Source organism: Capra hircus, chromosome 8 (assembly GCF_001704415.2).
Source record: "Capra hircus breed San Clemente chromosome 8, ASM170441v1, whole genome shotgun sequence".
Taxonomy (NCBI): Eukaryota; Metazoa; Chordata; class Mammalia; order Artiodactyla; family Bovidae; genus Capra; species Capra hircus.
The window spans coordinates 41,122,762-41,145,100 of record NC_030815.1 but is presented as its reverse complement, the minus strand read 5'-3'; the positions used below and the strand labels follow the sequence as shown (position 1 = coordinate 41,145,100).

Sequence of the window (22,339 nt, the reverse complement as noted above, 5' to 3'; positions counted from 1 at the left end):
GCCTCTTCATGAGCGCTAAGTTTCAAACAGCTAGGGATATATTTCTGCTTGAGAAATCTTTTTATTGTAAATTCGCTGATGGTGCAGTGGTTAAGAGACTGCACTTTCACTGCTGGGGGCCTGGGTTTGATCCGTGGTTGGGAAACTAAGATCCCACAAGCTGTGAAGTGCAGTTGGAAAAAAACCTCTTTTTTACTTCATCTTCAATATGTTTTATTGTTTACCCTTCCCTCACAAAAAAGCCCACATATAATTACACCAAAACCTCATTTATAAATAAAGTAAATATATACTTACTCTTAGATACTTTTACTTTTTATGGTGACTTGTATTAACAGAATTAGATCTCCATTACATTCTGTGGCATGTTACGTATGAGTATGTAACTGCTGCTGCTGCTGCTAAGTCGCTTCAGTCATGTACAACTCGGTGCGACCCCAGAGACGGCAGCCCACCAGGCTCCCCCGTCCCTGGGATTCTCCTGGCAAGAACACTGGAGTGGGTTGCCATTTCCTTCTCCAATGCATGAAAGTGAAAAGTGAAAGTGAAGAGGCTCAGTTGTGTCTGACTCTTCACGACCCCCTGGACTGCAGCCTACCAGGCTCCTCCGTCCATGGGATTTTCAAGGCAAGAGTACTGGAGTAGGGTGCCATTGCCTTAACTGAAAAAGTCAGTTGGACTCTTTCTAAAAGGTGTTGAGGCTAGTTTTGCCCTTTGAGGGCACATCTGCAGAAGTTCTCAACATAAATGGGCTCCTTGACTTTTCTCCTTTTCCTATCAACTGGTGCAAAGATGGCTCCAGAGAGAAATGATGAAGAATAACAGAGCCTCCATATGTGGCTGTGCAGGTTGAACAGTGTATGGCTGCCAGGAGCAACATTTCTGGGAATGCTGGGTGATTAAAAAGGTTGATATTAGGTATATCGACTAGAAATGGTATCTGTACTGCATTAAACAATATACAGAGACGTTCTCTTAGAGGAGGCAAGATTCCTGGCTCACCTACTTATCCAGTTACCTTTTGCCTCTGGAAAATGGACTTGATGGTAACACTGCACTTTGTCAGAACATATCCAAAGGTCTGGAGGGCTGCAGCAGAGGACTACATTCCATAGACATTTGCTTCAATAAGAGGATCTGGTGGTTTAGATGGTAAAGAATCAGCCTGCAATGCAGGAGACCCATTGATCCCTAGGTTGATCCTTTGGTTGGGGAGATCCCCTGGAGAAGGGACTGGCTACCTATTCCAGTATTCTTGCCTGCAGAATCCCATGGACGGAGGAGCCTGGTGAGCTATAGTCCATGGGGTCCCAAAGAGTTGGACATGACTGAGCAAGTAATACTTTGATTTTCATGATACCTTTGTGGTTTTATATATATATATATATATATATATATATGTATATATCAACAAAAGTAGGTCTGGAAGGGTCCTCTCATTAAATTCTTAATGTTTAAAATCAGAAGTGTCTTAGGCTTTTGACTATGAAGTTTTCACTTTCTATACTTTCTACTTCTCTGCATTATTTGAAATCTTTCCACAGAGCTAATATTACTTCCATTATCTGGAAAAAATTAAATTCTCATACTATGTCAAAGAACCCACAAAAATTTCTTAAAAGATTTCACATTCAAGCCTTAGGTTCTGAATATGCTAGTGGGGTTATGTCTCAAGAAGCATCCAGTTGGGAGTGAATGGGACCAGCAGAGCCACCTAGCAAAGAGAGGGCGAGTCACACTGCTTCTGGGCTCCATCTCCACCAACTTTCCTGTGACTAGAAAATAGTGCCAAAATAATAAATGGAGGCAGAAGTAAAAGAAAAAAATAATCATTTCAAGCAGGCAGGCAAGTGGAAAGAGAGTGGGATGTCCTGAAACAGGCAATGGGGCGAAGGACAGAACAAACTCTCGTGTTCGAGGCCACCCTGCTTCAGGCCCACTCATGAGTGACAGGGCTCTTTTGGACAGGCTACACAGGAGCACAAAAGCAAGCCCTTTCTCTAGGTCCCACAGACAGTTTACGCTTCTATAGAGACTAAAGATAAAATTCAAGTCTTTATAGAAAGACTTCTATAAAATTCAAGATATTTCCTAGGAACCTACTTGAAGTTGTGGGAATTCGGAACAAAAGAACAAAAACTAGGTGTTACTGAAGTTTATTAAAGACTTTGGTTCAACACTTGACAAAGAAGACTGGCTGCCAGCCAGTGTCTGGCCCAGAAGCAACACTCCTAGGACGCCTCCAGGTACCCTGGGATGAAATCCCTGAATCTGAATTAGGAGGCTTTATCAGTACATCATCAGGGTTGTCTTATGTTGTACCTGGGTTTCAACAGCTACTTTTCCTGCTCTGAAATGACAAACTGGCCTCAACATTGATTTACTTTTCTGATGTTTCATCAGTTAATCCTAAATAATATATATTTGCAGCTATTTTATGGGGGCTATCATTTTCTACTTTTCCTGTTTTGCTATTATTGAGCTATTATGTGTATTATTAAAATGGGAATTGAAGTGTACATGGTTGATAAATAGTGACAGGAGTTTAATGTGGGAGTGATATTGATTCACATAGGACTTTCCCGGCACATGACTGTCTCCCACCACCGGGAAGGCTCGGAAGCTGAACACTGAGGACCCTGGTACCGAATGCTGCAGAGAACAGCACAGCACCTTGCGTGTAGATTTCCTACATCCTTCCTCACGCCTCAGCTTCCCTGCTGGCTCTGTCCTGCAAGGGCTAACAGTATAGTTCTTCCCAATCTTCGTACACTTTGACTCCAAACTCAATTCCTTAAACCTCAAGATGTCTTCACTTTGTGTGTGTGTGTGTGTGTATGTGAGTGTGTTTTAAGAAAGGTGTACTTTCTTAAAGGTGTACTTTCTACAGTGCTTACTTATTAGAAATTTTACATTAAAATAAAATCTGAGTTAGAATTTTTTTTCAGGAGTGTTTGTGTTTCCTATTCCAACCTCATTTTCCCTTGAGCCCTTCTCTTTTTACTCTGGTGTCATAGGTTGTGAGTTTCTTCAGAATTGTATATTGGGTTGTCATATTAGAATGGCAACACTAATATGAAAATTCAAGAAGTATATATGTTACTCCCCCAATACTGATTGTGCTTTTATAGTAAACTTCACTATCTCTGAGTTCCCTTTCTATTGAAAAGTATGAATTAGTGACTTGGGTAGGCTGAGGAATCTTTTTCTTGCCGAGTGGGCCTTGAATAAAAATATTTGACCCAATTTTATCACTTTTCTCCAGGACTTCGATGAAGGCCAGAAAGAATTTCTTGTTACTTGTAATCAACTGCAGGCAAAAAGTCAAGAAGAGTTTAAACTGCATTTAAATTCAATTTTTGCACTTAATATACATAACATAAGGAAAGCACAGAACTGGAGAAATAGTGAAGCATTTCAAAAGACCCAACTGTCACATTCATCAAGGATTCTATGCCATTTCCACAAAATGGAAATGTATGTGTACATATACTTTATATATGTACATATACTGCATTTTCCTCTGAGAACTTCTTACTCAAAAAAAGTCCTTAAAAATGTACATTATTTTCAGTTCTTACCTTTATCCAGATTTCCAGGAGACACAGCATTTAAATCACCAAACTGCAAAACAATAGTCATTTATGCAACAGTTACTACCAGGTGGAATAAAATAATATTCTAAGAGACTGTAGAAAAACACCACAATATGACTTTTTAAAACTGTAAACTAGTGACCATTTTGATCTCTAACTACATGGGTCACCTAATTTTCCAATCAAACCTGTCGAATTTGAACAGTTTAAACTGTGTCACAATTTAGCTGTCTTAGCCTCTTCACAAAAGGATAACAATTTTCTCTGCCTTCCATGCTCCATTTTGCTTTTCATTAGTTGAATTCAGCAGTGAAGAAATAGGGGCCTGGCTGACCTGGAGGAAGATGGATGATGGAGGAAGATGGAAGATGGATGTGGTAGAATAGATTTGGAAACTCTGATGAAGCAGGATGCATCAGCTCCACCCCCGTTAACTCCAAGAGTCCACCTGGAGTCTACATTACAGAAATGTGCTCCAGCCACATGTTTGAACTCCGTTTTTGGAGTTTTTATTAGTAGACGTGAAAAACAATAGGAGCCCCAACAACTGAGAGTATTTATTTTTATGAAACCTTGGAGACTTCTTATAATTTGATCTTTTTATTTACTAAGATACAGGGTCCCAAAGTAAAAAAGAAAGGCATTGTTATGAATGCAACAAAAAAGGCCTTAAAACAATATGGAACAATTAATATTATTCAGCTTAGACTTTAATTTCTACCTTGGTTCAAAAGCTTAATGATATTTTTACAGTGAAAAATACACTTTGAGATTCTCAGGATGAACAAAAATGGATACACTGAAAAACCCTGAAGAGCAGAGGTAGCGAAGCTAATCAGGAAAAGCTGAAGTGAAGTCTCATAGCACCTGCTTTTCAAATGGTAAACATTACTGTTTTGAAAGCTGAAGATTCAGAATAAGTCATTAGTAGAAATTCAGACTTCTCAAAAAGCTTAGAAAGGGTAAGAGAGAAATTCTACTTACATTTGGAAGTTTGCTTATAAAAAGTTCCATGATAGTAGTATTTTTTTCACCTACAAAGTATGTCTACAAAGTAATAAAACTAATCTTATTTTGCAAATATACACACATTATTAGTTTTTACCTCGACATGTATTATTCTTCACAGTAGCTACCTTAGGAGCCTCTACATTTATTCCAAGTTTTAAGATTCCGGAATTCCTCTTTGATAATCGATGTCAAGGGTTAGTTTATGTATCATTCAAGAAAGCCCATCTTGTTGTTTCTACATCAAACAACCACCCCAAATACTCTGCATTTTCTTCACTGTGTTTGATCTAAGATGATTTTTGATTACTCATCAAACTCAAATGTATCTCTACCACAATTCTGGGTATCCAAAATAATGTGTCATCTTGCTCTTTATTATTTCTTAGCAGGTTCAGAGGCAGTTTTAAAAAACAGCATTCCACAACATTGTAAGCCATGAGGTTATTAATGGAACAAACGTGTAGCCTCCCTAGGTGACTGCTTTGAAAGGGACAAGCCCTCCTGGATGCATAACTCTCAGCATGTTTGTTTGAAAGACTGCCCCATCGCCTTACATTTATATCCCTTAGGCAGTAAACACAAAATCATAAGTACTGAACTGTTGTTTTTAAGTTGTTCCTGTTCACATGGCTCAGAACCTTATGCTAGTCTAAATAAACACCACAGTTTAAATTATATAGGATTTCTTGAACTAGAGAACAGAAGTACTAAAAATCACAACAGGATTTTCTTTACCTATTTTTGGTATTATTTAAATATTTTAGGACTATAAATAGAGAATGCTCAAAGCTGAAAGGTCAATACATTATTTCTATTTGACATAGAGAATTAGAGTTTTATTTCTTGCAAATGAGTACTTAACAACACTTAGGACCCCATACTGGATACAAGTTGGCCCTGATGAATCTAAGCATACTTCTATACCTATAAAAAGTGAACACACCATTTGTTTTTGATAAATCCTGAGAAGTTTTTTGAAACAAAATTATTCCTGCTACTGGTGATCAATAATACCATGCAGAGTGGCTAAAACCAAACTCTGGACACATCTGAATATTTTTCCTCAAAATAAACACTGCTTTTTAGTTGCTACTTAACTGAAAATATAACATCTTAATATAGATATTTTTCTTGAAAATTTCTGCTTAATTTGAATGAATGTATCTGATTACTGGGCTTCCCTGGTGGCTGCAGACAGTAAATCTGTCTGCAGTGCAGGAGACTCAGGTTCCCAGGTGGTGCTAGGGATATAGAGCCCACCTGCCAATGCAGGAAACACACGCACGGGGGCTTCGATCCCTGTGTCGGGAAGACCCCCTGGAAGAGGGCATGGCACACACGAGAATGCTCGCTTGAAGAATCCCATGGACAAAGGAGCCTGGCAGGCTACAGTCCATAGGGTCGCAAAGAGTCAGACACGACTAAAGCGACGACTTAGCATGCACGCACACACATCTGATTACTCAGGATGATAAAAATAAAAACCCAAACAACTGAAATCTCTGTGATTGTTATGCTCATTAGTAAATAAATATTTGCACATTCAATGCTGCAGGCTTGTGACCACGTACTGTGGGGGACAATGTACCAATAGTAATAATAATCTCTGAGACACTGCCAATGCCTCTAGGTGTCTCTGGGATTAATTACAAAGTTAATCCCAGGGTAGATTTAAAATAAAAATCTTGTGAATAAGAGATTTTAATATCTCTATATAGTGCAAGGTAAAGGTTTTTATATGCATTTTATGGGTGAGGAAACAATATACACATATTAAGGAAAAAGATCACTTTAATCTTATGTAGACTAAGATTAGAAAAATCAGTTCATTCACTCAGGATTCCAAAAATATTTACTAAGAGCTTACTATGTGCTAGACACTCTGCTGGCCAGTTCTAGTCAGGTTAGTCTGGTAATACTCCCTCTTTCTGAAGGTGAATATCAAAATTTGCTTATGTTGGAAAGGACAGATGGTTTAGCCAAAAATGAAGGCCGCCTGGGAAACCTTCAGGAAGGTTTTAAAAGTATAGGGTTATTAGAAAGGGAAATCAGTTGCAGGGGGAGTTGGACTGAGCAGTGGGTAAAGTAGCAGGAAGGGAAGGGAGGCAGGGAAGACTGAGGTGGGCATAAGGAAGACAGAATCCCAGATGGGAGAGAGACCACATGGACCTAAATGAGGCCAGCACAAACCGGAAAGAGTAGAGGAGGAGAGACATGATACAGATGAAAAAATGGAGGTTGGCAAGAAGGTCCAGAGATCAGTGTAAGCTTACGCTTCAGAAATCAGAAGAACTGTTACTGTTTTCTAATTTCCCTTGCTGCACAGGGGACCGGAGGGGATTGCTATTCACTGAGGTGACATCTTAACAATTTATAAAGTACTGTCATGGTTTAGTAGGTGGTTGATTTCCTCTCAAATATAAGGATGCCAAATATCACCTTCTCTATGTCACTTCCTCAGAGAGCCTTTTCCTCACAACCTTACGTAAGTATCACTGCCTCACAAAACGGAGAAGGCAATGGCATCCCACTCCAGTACTCTTGCCTGGAAAATCCATGGATGGAGGAGCCTGGTAGGCTGCAGTCCATGGGGTTGCTAAGAGTCGGACACGACTGAGCGACTTCACTTTCACTTTTCACTTTCATGCATTGGAGATGGAAATGACAACCCACTCCAGTGTTCTTGCCTGGAGAATCCCAGGGACGGCAGAGCCTGGTGGGCTGCCGTCTATGGGGTCACACAGAGTCGGACACGACTGAAGCAACTTAGCAGCAGCAGCAGCAGCATCACAAAAAAAGTTTATGAATTTGGCAAGGTAAGGAGCTTAATCTTACAGCTATTGAAAACACATTAATCTGTTTAACATTATATAGGAAATATGATGGTGTTAGACCACCATATTTCCTAAATATAGCACTGAGTATGCAATATTGAGACCAGATATTCTGACTATCAGTTTAGGAAGGGAGGGAGTTAGGGATCAGCAGGGAGAGATGGAAAGGGGGAGAAGGTCAAAGAGAGAGAATGTTCCATACGAGGAGGAGAGAATATAAATTAAGGGACTTAACATGTGCTCTGGGGTAGAAAGCATATGGCCTTGTATGTACAAAGGAATTAAAATTGTCAGCCATATAGATAAATAGGGGACATTCTAAAGCAGAAACTGAATGGGATGCAGGGAAAGCATATCTGTTATTTTTAGGAAGACAGACTTCTTAACCTTAGAAACTGTTTCCTCCAGGCCTTACAAGGGGTCATAATAATGAGCATGCTCCTAGACAAGAGCAGACTGAAAAATGTGTGGTCAAGGCAGCCAACAGGTGTCTGCTAGACCATGAGTTCACAACGAGCAGTAATGGCCAGGAAGTATAAGTGGGAGACTTGCCAGCACAGCCAGTGTGACCACAGGCAGCATCCTTGGGAGCGACCCTGAGTATGACCCTGACTTGTGGCCACGCAGCTGAGAAGGGGTTCATCACAGGACTGTGATGCACAAGAACAGGCACCAAGAGAGGAAGCAGGCTTGGCACAGGAGAACGTAGCCCACAGATCTACTCCAGAGACCACTACCTGTCAGATCCAGCAGCAGCGAACTTTCCACAGGGAGGGAGGCAAGCTGTGTATTCTAATAGCTGGAAACTGAAGCATGCAGAGGATGCCAGGGGGCCCAGACAGCAAGCTGGGGAGGCTCCACGGGAGCCCACAACACAGAGACTAGGGACAGAAGGAAGGTGTCCAAAGCCTGAGACAAAGACCTCACTCACTGGGATGCTGGAAGAGTTTACCCCATCCTGGGGAGGGAGGATTCATCAGGAATCATGACATCATCTGGGCAGCCAGGGAAAATCTGCAAGGTATGTTAATGTTCCATTTGGGAAAACTGTGTGTTCCTTGGCCATTTTTTCACTCTAGATGTAGACTTTTCTATGTATTTCCAAATAGCTTTACTGAAGTCTGCAAAGATGGGTAAGATTTCTGCTAGCCTGCTTCATGCCAAGGAAAATTCTGCCAAATATTCACTGTTGGTTCTACCCTTTCAGGCTAGCTGGCTATCCTGGCAACTTGTGCTGTTGGCTACTCTATACCCAGGTAGCTTATTTTAATCATGATTCTGACTCCTCAGGATTTTTTCCCTTCTGCACCCTAGGACACAGTAACTTATCTGCCTTTATATGGTTTCAAAATCTCTAAGAAATTAAACAAACTACTATAGTAGTTTGTAGCAGCATAGTAGCTCAGACAATAAAGAATCTGCCTGCAGTGCAGGAGACCTGGGTTCGACTCCGGGGTGGGGAAGATCCCCTGGAGAAGGAAATGGCAACCCACTCCAGTATCCTTGCCTGGAGGATTCTGTGGACAGAAGAGCCTGGTAGGCTACAGTCCATGGGGTTTCAAAGAGTTGGACATGACTGAGCAATTAACACTTTCACAAGAATATATTTACAGCACAGGGAAATAAAGGCAGTTTGTAACGACTTTAGATGGGGAGTAAAATCGATAAAAAGAGTGAATCACTATTCTGTCCATGTGAAATTAATATTGCCAAGCAATTATATTTCAAGAAAAAAACCTCTAAGAAGCACTCATGAGTGAGCAAGCAGGTAGTGAAGAAGAAGGAATACAGGCCTTAGATGCTTTTGAGGAGAAAAGTAATTTCAAAAACAGGAACATTTAATGCTACCACTAGGTCAAACCAAGAGAAGCCTCTGTCCTGAGCCCCACATCACAGAGGGCCCTGCTTTGGCTTTCCTATGGCCGAGGCCCTTCCCACAGGGCAAGGGTCACGTGGGTGTGCCCTCCAGAAGCCTGTATTTTACTCCTACCCCTCAGACCATACTTCTGTTATCTGAGATCCCAGAATTTCCTGCCTAAAACCCCAAAGTCCCCTTTCAGGCCTGTACAGGTCTCTTTCTAAGTCCACCTTTGGGAAGAAAGAAGGGATGGCTGGTGTGGGGGTTGGGGTAGGGGAAGCAGCAGCTATTCGCAAAAGACAGACAAAACCTGAACACTGGACCAAGGTGTCCACAAGCATGAGCACAGGCTCTTCACAATATAGGTAGGGAATGATACCTAAGAGAAGAGAAGTGGTCTAGGGGACAGAGGCTGGGCCACGGCTCAGCTATGTCTATGTCACCATATTCTGATACAGAACTAGGAGGAGCCTAAGAATTTTAAATTTAAATCCAGTCTTCCAAATTATTATCAAAATATATTTTTCAACCTAGATGGATAGAACAGGTTTTATTTCTAGTTTGATTCATAACTTTTAGAATATTCAGATGTAGGGTACCATAGGCCCTGTCAATGTTTGGGTGGGGCCCAGCAGTATACCCTTTATGCAAATAAAACTATAGGCTGATAAGAAAGAAACTTGGTGCTTTTAAGTACAGACAGGCTCCCACTGAGGCCACCTTCACTATCTATCAGAAAACCATGGTATTAATTTATTCTGTCAGAGGAGCACTTCTTATTTTGATTATGCCACTTCCCCTTTTTGAAAAATATTAACTGGGGAGACAAGGGTGATGAGAGTGTAGAAACATGTTCTCTTTGTAACAAGAAGACTTTTACCACTAGAGTGAATCAGATTTGAAGTACTTGTAGGATTATCACACCTGACCCATATAAATGTTGAAAGTCTCTCATACTTATATTAAAGTATATTTTAGTACAGTGATGGTGAAAAGCAGAAAACCATTCCTGTGAATTAAGGAGCTTACCCATGTCAAACAAGGACTTTTTTCCCCAGGAGGACCAGCGACCATCTTCACCTGTGTCTGTGAGCAAAAATACCAGGAAGACAACGGGCAGGGCCAGACACATGGGCTGGGTACAGGAAGACAGAGTGTGGCAAGGAGGCCAGCAGGGGGCGCTGTGATGCTTAATCTACGCCTGGGAACCTTTCACACCTAGCTGACTCCAAAGCTGGGGCTACCAGCGAACTGTTTCTAAGCGAAGAGCCCAGTGATAGACATTGTTGACGAGGACAGTGTGCTGAATTTCCCTTCCTATTGTCTACACTGACCATTTTAGTTCTTGAAAAATGTCCAGAAATCTTGGATTTCGATTTTCTTCTCTTTGCCCACTTCCAAACTCTCTGGGAAAACCAAGCTCCAGTTGTAAGCACTCATGAAAACCCAACTTCATACAGAGGCTCTCTGAAATACTGAAGGCATATTCTGGGGAGAGGGAGCACATCACCCTCTAGGAGTTAGTCTAGGAGCTTTATTTTCCTGATATGGAAATCCAGTATGTTCATCATGAAATGAAATGAGACATTCTGTTAGCTGGTATTGTTTCATTTTTTCTACTTCCTACCATGAATGAGGGCTTCCCTTGTGGTTCAGCTAGTAAAGGATCGCCTGTGATGCGGGAGACCTGGGTTCAATCCCTGGGTTGGGAAGATCCCCTGGAGAAGGGAAAGGCTACCCACTCCAGTATTCAGGCCTAAAAAATTCCATGGACTGTATAGTCCATGGAGTTGCTAAGAGTCAGACATAACTGAGCAATTTTCACTTCACCATGAATAAAGGATTGATGCTGAAGGTGAAGCTTTAATACTTAGGCCACCTGATGCAAAGAGCCCACTCACTGGAAAAGGCTTGTGGCTCAGAAAGATTGAGGGCAGGAAGAAAAGGGGATGAAAGAGAATGAGGTGGTTGGATAGCATCACTGACTCGATGGACATGAGTTTCAGCAAATGCCAGGAGATGGTGAAGGACAGGGAAGCCTGGCACGCTGCAGTCCATGGGGCTGCAGAGTTGGATGTGACTTAGTGCTTGAATGACAACAACAATCTTGAATGAGTATTTTGGGGGCATCTATTGCTTGAACAAGAACAACAATCTTGAATGAGTATTTTGGGGGCATCTATTGGTGCATTGTGTTTACACCAGATCTCTAAGCAAAACTCCATTCCCTGAAGAGGATGTGAGGAGAGGTTAGAGCCCAGAGCAAGCCATGAAGGAAACCAAGTAGAGGAAGCTAATGTACAGGGATCCAGCCCAGAGGGACAAGGTTGCAGCTCTGAGGTGCTGAGTCAATAGATGCTTTTCTCAAATGCAAGGAGAGTAAGGAGCGGAATGATAAACCAGGAAAGAGGAAAAAAAATTGGAAAATATCTACAGAGATAATTCTTAGAAACTTGGAGGATGAAGTGTAGGAGAAAGGTTTTCCAGGGGGTCACTTTTATCATTTATTTTCAAGTTGTTAGAATTGTGCTAATGTAGAGGAGCAGATTTACAGCTAAAAGCAAACTGCAAATTCTAAAAACATAATTTTGATTTAGGTCTAGTCTGTGGGTGGGTACAGAGGAACTGAAGGGTATAATTTGTTGTTGTTGTTGTTTTCTGGCAGATTAAGCTTTCCAATTGCAATTTGCTTAGACTAATACTCTATTTAGTTTGCTAACTAACAAAAAGTGGAAAGGGGAAGGGTGGTAGGACTATCAAGATGCAACCTGCAAAACAGAGGAAAGAAGCCTTGCCCTGGAACAACATAATGCAAGCTTTCACGCCAGGCATCTAGTGTGTGTGAGACTGCGAGTGTGCATGCACTTGGGGGAGTTGTAAAGTACAGAAATAAATCAGTCCCTGTTTTGAACCTATCTATAAACAATTTATGCAGTGAAAAATTAAAATGTGGATTGAACTCATTTGGCTATCTGGGGTGAGACTGACCCACTTTCTACAGTCAGCTCTACCACTGACTAGTTCTGATATTGGGTGACTTTCAACCTGTATTTTCCTTACGGGTGAAATGGGGACAGGAAGAGATTCTTTGCAAGATTTTGGTGAATATTAAATAAGAATGTAAGGCATTCGGCACAGTAATTGTCACCAGGCCAGTCCTCAATTAGAAAAAAAATATTAATAAAAAGTAAGCTTTGTTATAAATAATAAAACTTTTGACAAGTACTCATTATACTTGTTAAGTCACTACTGTTCCAAGATGCGCTTTTTTCCTGCAAATGATTTTAACTTGTGATATAATCCCTTTTAAAATATTCTATAACAAGTCTATTATTCAACATGTACATTTTCAGTGTATTCCCTTGGTGCACTAGAATAATAGTGCTCACTGAAATCTGTTTATCATTAATTTGATTTTGAGCATTCATGCTTGTTTACAATGGTTGTACTTCTATCAAATGGAACTTTTTCACTCAATTTTTATCCTAAAGGCTTGTCTGTGAATTATTATTGCTCTTCTCCACTTTTTAGGTTTTAAACAGTTTTTTCCCTTTCCCTCTGAGTATATCAGTATTACTGAAGCCAAGACAGTTTTCTTTTAATGGTAAATCCTTAAGAGTGCCTTAATTTTTTCACTAAAAATATTACTAAAATATTATATTTTTAATATTGATATTCACAACTAAAAATTAAAGCATGTTTTGGTTCCTAATTTTATTTTAAAAAGTTGATTAGAGATAGATGTCTTAGATATTCTATTAAGTATAATTAAATTATGATAAAGACAATTTAAATATACTTAATAAACATAAAAATGTTTGTCACAGTCATTTTATGTAGTAATACAAATTTGTAGATTCAATGACTATATTAAAACAACATATATTTTAAAGTAATAAAGCATTTTTGCCATAAACTTCCAAATATACTTCAGTCATAAAATCCAAATAAATGGATATTTTTCTGCTCAATTTTCTGTGTCAAAGCTGCACAGAAAACCTTATGATTTTTAAAAGAATTTAACAAGTGTGCAAACAGATGCAACTTGTTTATTTTATTCCTTCTCTTCAAATTTTATCACTGCCAGAAGTCTATTTGTATACTTATAATATTTAAATAAAATTCAAAAAATTGCATAAATTTCAGCAGTAAATAAATTGTTTCCTTTTTATCACCCAGACAAAAAATAAAAATAATAATGTCATTTTTGAAATGCAAATACTTTGAATAACTTGCTAGCTGGTGTTATATAGTAGCAGGCTTGACATTTAGAAGAAAACTCATAGTGGTGATGCTCTTTTATTTGGGAGTTCCATTACATGGTAGCCTTCATTTCAGCAACTGAAATAGTGCTACAGGGAATGCAAAAACATAACTGTATGTTTGTGTACAGTGTTTATACGTAAAACATGAGGTATTGGTCTCTCCTGCTTGCTCAAATAATGTAAATAATTTTAATTTAAAAACATGTATTGAATTCACATTAATGAAAAGATGTATTGTCCCTTAAGCTACTTTTAAAAGGGAAACCTTTCCCCTTGACTCTGGATCTACTTAGCTGACTCTCTCTTTAGTCACTAAGTCATGTCTGACTCTTCGCAACTCCACAGACTGTAGCCCATCAGGCTTCTCTGTCCATGGGATTTCAAGGCAAGGAGAGTGGAGTGGGTTGCCATTTCCTTTTCCAGGGGAACTTCCCAATCCAGGGATTGAAACCATGTCTCCTGCGTTGCAGGCAGAATTTTTATGGCTGAGCCACAAGGGAAGCCCCTTAGCTGTCTGATATCTGTCCCACATACAACACCTATAAATGCAAAACAAAAGTCCAGTAAGTTTGTGACTATTTTTCCACTTTCCCATCACTAATATCTGAACTATTCTTGCTTCAGTCTCACTCTATCCTGCAGCAGGTAACAAACATGGCAGAATACCAGCAAGGGTTAATCCTGCCAGGGTGCTTGGCTTCCAAACCTGATTTTATAACCTAGTAGCTGTGTGACTCTGTGTGACTTGATGGTTCTGTGTCTCATTTCACTGTTTGTAAAATGAGTCAGAAATAATATTCACTCACAAATGAATATTATTCCTTAAGTATTATTAGTATAATAGTAATAACGTATTATTCTTTAAGTATTCATGTCCGACTCTTTGCGACACCATGGATTATACAGTTCAGGGAATTCTCCAGGCCAGAATACTGGAATGGGTAGCCTTTCCCTTCTCCATGGGGTCTTCCCAACCCAAGGGATCAAACCCAGGTCTCCCACATTGCAGGCAGATTCTTTATGAGCTGAGCCACCAGGGAAGCCCTAAGTATTCCTATATCTCTTTAATTTTCCTTTGCAGTATTTCTCAGGATTTATAGCTATATAGTTATGTGAACATTTAACAAATGTGTATCCACTACTAAAATATAAGTTCCATGAATGCAGTGTCAAAATTCATCTTGTTCCTTACTATATCCTAAACATTATAGAATAGATGTGTAAGACTGTGTGGATCATGACAAACTGTGGAAAATTCTTAGAGATGGGAATACCAGACCACCTTACCTGCCTCCTGAGAAACCTGTATGCAGGTCAAGAAGCAACAGAACCAGACATAGAATGACAAACTGGTTGAAAACTGGGAAAGGAGTACATAAAGGTTTTATATTGTCACCCTGCTTATTTAACTTCTATGCAGAGTACATTATGTGAAATGCTGGGCTGGATGAAGCACAACCTGGAATCAAGATTGCCAGAAGAAATATCAATCTCAGATATGCAGATGACACCACCCTAATGGCAGAAAGCAAAGAGGAACTAAAGAACCTCTTGATGAAAGTAAAAGAGGAGAGTGAAAAGGCTGGTTTGAAACTAAACATTCAGAAAATTAAGATCATGTCATCTGGTTCCATCATTTTATGGCATGGGGAAACAGATGGGGAAACCATGGAAACTGACAGATTTTATTTTCTTGTGCTCTAAGATCACTGCGGATGGTGACTACAGCCTTGAAATTAAAAGACACTTGCTCCTTGGAAGAAAAGCTATGACAAACCTAGACAGTAGAGACATCACTTTTCTGACAAAGGTCTATATAGTCAAAGATATGGTTTTTCCAGTAGTCATGTATGGATATGAGAGTTGGACCATAAAGAAGGCTGAGTGCTAAAGAACTGATGCTTTTGAACTGTGGTGCCGGAGAAGAATTTTGAGAGTCCCTTGGCCATCAAGATCAAACCAGTCAATCCTAAAGGAAACCAACCCTGAAAATTCATTGGAAGGACTGATACTGAAGCTGAAGCTCCAATGCTCTGGTCACCTGAGGCGAAGAGCCGACTCACTGGAAAAGATCCTGATGCTGGGAAAGACTGAAGGCAACAGGAAAAGGGAGCAACAGAGCATGAAATGGTTGGATGGCATCACTGACTCAATGGACCCGATTTCCAGCAAACTCTGGGAGATAGTGAAGGACAGGGAAGGCTGGTGTGCTGCAGTCCATGGGGTCGCAAAGAGTCGAACACAACAAAGCGACTGAACAACAACAAAGATGCATAAGAAGCATTTGTTAAATAAATGAATACATTAATTTTAGAGATAAGTCAGAGAATCAGCCTAAGTGAACATGATTTGCCCGAGATTATACTACCATAAGTTACAGAACTGTAAGCAGAGTTCAATTCTTCTGACTCAAAGTCCTCCATTATTTCCAGGCATTAAATCTATAATAACACAAATCATACAAAGCACTTATTATTCTGCAGGTTCTAGAATGAAAAGTATAAATTAGAGAGAAAAGGAGTATCTAATGTAGTCTGAGGGAAATTGGACCTCTTAGAGGAAATGGTATTTAAGACATGAAAGAGTTAGAATAGGCAAAGAGAGTCAGGCAGACAGTTCTAGGTAAAAGAACCATTTACACACTTGTCCAGTGATGAGAAAAACTTGGGTAAGAACAGAGAAAAGACTACTGTAATTGCAACAGAAGGACCTGGAAGAGAGAGGGTGAGTTTGATCAGAGAGAAAGGCCAGATCTTATACCACAGAAAGATTGTTGTTTCTTAACTAGCAGAAGATAAAGTCACTAAAGGGTTTTAAGAGGGTATAACACAATGAGGTTTGCATTTTCATAAGATGATACTGCCTGCACTATGTGGAGTTCGGGAAAGGGCAGACATAGTAACTGGTTGGACACGCAGGTCAAAACAGAAAGATATGTAAAGATGATGCTCACATATTCAACCTGATCCAGACGGAGAGAACCGTTTACTGAGAAAGGACCATTAGTAGATAGATCAAGAGCTTAATTTCATTAAGGGTATGATAAACTCACACTAAATAGTGACAACTGTGGTTGTTATCACTGATGATTGAAAACCACTAGCTGCAATCGAGAGTAATGGTGAATTTTTATGGATTTCCATGGATTCTGGCCTGTAATATCATGCCCACTGTATACACAGGCACTTCTGGACCTTTTCTTTTGAAATGGAAGTCGGCTAAGGAGTTAGATTACAGCTGAGGCTTGACACATGGAAGCCTTTTTACCTCCAATCTGACTTCTAGGGTAGGCTTAGGGTAACACATGAAAAGATACATGGGAAAACAGCCTTCCTTTATCTCGCATTTCTTTTTCCTTTCCCCAAGAATCAAGAAATTTTAGATATGATAATATGACCATAGCTAACAAGTCTATAATGGCTTATTGTTCTATGAGGCATAAATGTTACAGGGAGATCAAACCTGTAAAATTAATTTTACTTGACTTGGACTGAATAATGATGAGCACAGACAACTCAGAGGGTTTTCCTATAAACTGAGTAAAGAGATAGTAAGCAAAGAAATCAAGAGGTATGCTTAGATCTTTGATCTTAGAGAAGATCACTTTCTGATCTAGATTTTGTGTCATATTTTTGAATCATGTGACAGTGTCTTATTCATTTACATTGTTTACATAAGGTAAAAAAAAAGCCATTTAGAATGTTTCTTGGCAGTATAGACTATATACAGCCATTTTAATTCTGGTGAGCCAGTACTTCCTGTACTAGCATATGAGGAAGTAGTTAAATCTTCATGCCATGTCAGTGGCTTACAGCCACAGCTTTCATTCCCTAAAGATGCAAGGCAAGCAAAGACCACGCATCAGGATTAGCCACATGGTATTAATGAGAATCCCTATGATCATTATCCTGGTCATCCTGCTATAGAGGTCCTGGAGCACAGGAGGTATGTGCCAAATGCGTTAAATATACCAAAAGGGATGTCTGTTTCAGAACTTTTTGGGCCCTGGGTTAAGAAAGTTTATAGTATTTAATCTACTTGCCAATTGGGCATTTTGCAACCAGACAATCAGAGAAGAACTAAGAAAAGAGGCACTGAGGGGAAGTCAAATCTAAGAAAAGTTCAGACTGCTTTGGTCACATGAGGATCTGCCCGTAATTTAAAAGCTAAAATGAATCTTGCTTAATTCTCATATATACATAATTGGCATCATTTAGGCACAATCACCATTAAGAAACATACAAACACATGTAGATCAGCAAACAGTAAGGGATTTTAAAGAGGGAAAGAAGAATATTTTAATCAACATTCTAAATAAAATTCACATGTATTTTATTTATATTAGAATACTTACATAGATCCTTGTGGTATTTTACTATATATTTTAATTTATACTTTGTCATCATATTTATAAAACTGCTATTTTCTAATTTAAATAAGCACATATGCATAGTTTAAAAGTGAATATGTCTTCTTGACTGCTTTGGATGATAAAATGTAACACTGCCTAATCTGGTATAATCTAGCAAAATGTGGATTCAGTCAAAATCCAGTACAGTACAACAAAGTGAGCCAGTGCTGAATCATATAAGCATGTACATCTATCCCTCAATATATTAACCAACCTCATATATATTAACTTCAGCATTTTAGCTTTACAATATGTTGAACATATCAATGACATCTTGGCACTATCCAGAAATTATGAAGAAGAGAATTTTTTTTCTACATCTTTATTGATTAGGAGCATGGGTGTGAAAATCAGACTGAATACTTAACAGAGGTCTCCACTGCTTGCTAGATATATAACCTTTTAATCTCTCTGTGCCTTAGCTTCCTTCCTGAACCTCAGCTTCTCATCAGTAAAACATTATGAGGGAGCACCTATCTCAAAGCATTGTTATATGTATTAAATGCTTTATTATATATATAAGGGACTTAGGACTATGTTTGGCACATAGTAAGTGCTCCTGGAATGTTAGCTATCACTTTCATCATCATTGTTATTATCCTTCATTCTTTTCCTGGGCACTTGGATAGAGTCAACAAGATACATATTTAACTTTTCCCTCTCAGGTCCTAGGCCATAGCCTTATCAGAAGCATCAATCTTCCTTATTTTCCAGTCAATAACATTTTTATTTTTTAATTCAAGTATAGTTGATTTACAATACTGTGGTAGTTCCAGGTATACAATAAAGTGATTTGGCTATATATATATATATACACACACATATTTATATATATCTGCAAACTTTTTTCTCAGTTCTTTTCCATTATATTTTATTATAAAACATTGGATAAATTTCCCTGTGCCACATGGTAAAACCTTGTTTATCTACTGTATATACAGTAGTGTGCATCTGTTAAACCTATGTGTTAGTCGCTCAGTCAGGTCTGACTCTTTGCGGCCCCATGGACTGTAGCCCACCAGGCTCCTCTGTCCATGGAATTCTCTCGGCAAGAATACTGGAGTGGGTTGCCATTCCCTTCTCCGGGAGATCTTGACCCAAGGATTGAATCCGGGTCTCCTGCATTGCAGGCAGCTTCTTTATTGTCTGAGCCACCAGGGAAGCCTGATTTACATTATTATTAATCCTATATTCCCCAATTTATCCCTCCCTGCTTTCCTTTTTGTAACCACTTTCTTTAGATTCCACATATAAATATCATATATTTGTCTCTGTCTGATTTACTTCACTTGGTATGATAATTTCTAGGACCATCTATGTTGCTGCAAATGGCATTATCTGACTCTGTTTTATGGTTGAGTAATACTAAGGATTTTTAAGTCCAGTGATTCTCAAGCTTTTCTTTTATATAGAGACTTTTATAGCATATTGAAATAGTCCATGTACGTTTCCATGATATCATCTACAATTTTAGAATCTTTTGACTAATAAAATATGAACAAAGGGATTTAGCGACCCCCTGAAATAACTATACAGGCTCTCTGGAGTCCAAGACTCACTGATTAGAAACCATCGCTTTGATAATTAATATTTAGATTAAAATAAAATTCAGATCTTTTTAGAAAGCCTTGTGGGTCATAGCTCATTTAGCTTCTCTTACCTCACCCATGACTGCTATGGGTGTCTCTCCTGTTGCCTGAGCAACACGATGTTCTACTAAGTAGAACATGTATTCATCGTAGAGTAGACGGATCAGGTGGAAGGAGCCAAAGCTAGCAGCACTGCGTAGAGTTAAGTCCCGAATAACCATTGAGCTGTCCAAGAGAAAAGACACAGAGGCAGCCAGTGTTAGTGACCAGGATTAGCGTTCAGCCTACTTTTCCTATTAAAAGAAGTTATAGGTCTAATAGATTGGTATAGTGCATGACTTTCCATGGAATAATTTCATAAATGAAGCAGTTGGCTCAACATTTTCAAACAGAGTGGTAAAGAGGTAATCTTCATTAGGACTTGACTAGATCCTATGAGAACTAGATAGGCACTCATTGGGAAAACCATTTTATTGTCATAAGCAAGCTGACAAATGGGTCAGAATCAATTTTAAGAAAGATTTTTTTTTTAATTTTTATTTTTACTTCATTTTACTTTACAATACTGTATTGGTTTTGCCATACATTGACATGAATCCACCACAGGTGTACATGCGTTCCCAAACATGAACCCCCCTCCCACCTCCCTCCTCATAACATCTCTCTGGGTCATCACTGTGCACCAGCCCCATGCATGCTGTATCCTGCGTCGGACATAGACTGGCGATTCGATTCTTACATGATAGTATACATGTTTCAATGCCATTCTCCCAAATCATCCCACCCTCTCCCTCTCCCTCTGAGTCCAAAAGTCCGTTACACACATCTGTGTCTTTTTTGCTGTCTTGCATACAGGGTCATCATTGCCATCTTTCTAAATTCCATATATATGTGTTAGTATACTGTATTGGTGTTTTTCTTTCTGGCTTACTTCACTCTGTATAATTGGCTCCAGTTTCATCCATCTCATCAGAACGGATTCAAATGTATTCTTTTTAACGGCTGAGTAATACTCCATTGTGTATATGTACCACAGCTTTCTTATCCATTCATCTGCTGATGGACATCTAGGTTGTTTCCATGTCCTGGCTATTATAAACAGTGCTGCGATGAACATTAGGGTACATGTGTCTCTTTCAATTCTGGTTTCCTCAGTGTGTATGCCCAGCAATGGGATTGCTGGGTCATAACGCAGTTCTATTTGCAATTTTTTAAGGAATCTCCACACTGTTCTCCATAGTGGCTGTACTAGTTTGCATTCCCACCAACAGTGTAGGAGGGTTCCCTTTTCTCCACACCCTCTCCAGCATTTATTGCTTGCAGATTTTTGGATCACAGACATTCTGACTGGTGTGAAGTGGTACCTCATTGTGGTTTTGATTTGCGTTTCTCTAATAATGAGTGATGTTGAGCATCTTTTCATGTGTTTGTTAGCCATCCGTATGTCTTCTTTGGAGAAATGTCTATTTAGTTCTTAATTCATCACCATAAGAAAAAGCATCTCAAAGTAAAAGTCTTATGATGATGGGTAAACACTGTATCACTATCTCTCAATGACTTCTGAGGTACACTTTGGGGAAAATCTGTATTTGTCCCTGACTAAGTTTACAAAATATACTATACAATGTTTACAAATACACAAGCAAGTTTACAAATATACTAAGTAATGTTCCCAGATGTGGCAATGTAGAATGTAGGAGAGGACATACAGGGATCCTTGCAACTTTTGTTGGAAGGCAAACTTATTAAGTGATTCTACTTCTGTACTGATTTCCATTAAATTATGGTGATTTTCCTATTAGCAAGAGCACAATAAAGTCAATTAAAAATGCATAACCTTGAAAAATATGAATGTGTAACTATAAAATACCAAAATAGGAAATACATATTTTAATTAAACACTAAGAATACACTCTATTATACTCAAAATAGAAATAAGTCAAAATAAAATTTTGGCTTCATTGAAGACATGTCAATTATTAAGCTTGACCATGCACTTCAAATATCCTTAATATTTTTAATTTAGAGTCAGAGTAGGATGTGTGTGTGTTTCTCTTCACTTTCATTTAGTGTCTTTCTCTAGAGATTTTTGTCCTACACAAATTAAAATAGCCACTATATTCTCAGATAGGAGGAAGAAATAGAACCTCACAAATGTATGGGTTAATATTGCTAAGGGGCTTCTCTGATGGTTCAGTGGTAAAGAATGCACCTGTCAATGTAGGAGAAGTATGTTTGATCCCTGGGTTGGGAAGATCCCCTGGAGAAAGAAATGGCAACCCACTACAGAATTTTTGCCTGAGAAATTCTATGGACAGAGAATCCTAGCAGGCTACAGTTCATGGGGTCACAAAGAGTCAGACACGACTTAGTGACTGAACAACAACAATATTCGTAAGCCTTATTTTGCAATGAAGAACTGTAGAATGATGGACAGATGGACATACAGAAGACTGTACTTTTGTTTTATCTTTCACTTTCAACCATAATTATATAGTGGCTACTAATGCATCAAATCTACACATTCAACTTGGCAAGTGACAGATCACCATTGTGCATCTAAAACCCTAAAGCCCTGGATTCTGATTCTGGTTTCTCATTAATTCACTGTCAATCTCAAAAAACACCATTTCCTCGAGAGTGTTTTCCTTTTGGGTGAAAATAAAAACAATACTTTTGGCCTTATCTCATTTATGTGATTATTTCAAGGATAAAGTGGGTTAAAGCTTGTGAAATAAACTTATGAATGAATAGAACAAGACTCAAATATAAGTG

General features: G+C 39.0%; 1 protein-coding gene across 4 annotated transcripts in view; it reads right to left on the bottom strand.

The window, feature by feature from the left end:
- Nucleotides 1–22,339, bottom strand: part of RFX3 (regulatory factor X3) — a 341,608-nt gene that overhangs the window by 7,792 nt on the left and 311,477 nt on the right. For all 4 annotated transcript variants that reach the window (XM_005683704.2, XM_018052027.1, XM_018052029.1 and 1 more), the window contains 2 exons: nt 19,636–19,789; nt 3,582–3,624 (listed from right to left, as the gene is read on the bottom strand). In XM_005683704.2, the coding sequence (XP_005683761.1) occupies nt 3,582–3,624; nt 19,636–19,789 (197 nt within the window). The remainder of the gene's footprint in view (nt 1–3,581; nt 3,625–19,635; nt 19,790–22,339) is intronic.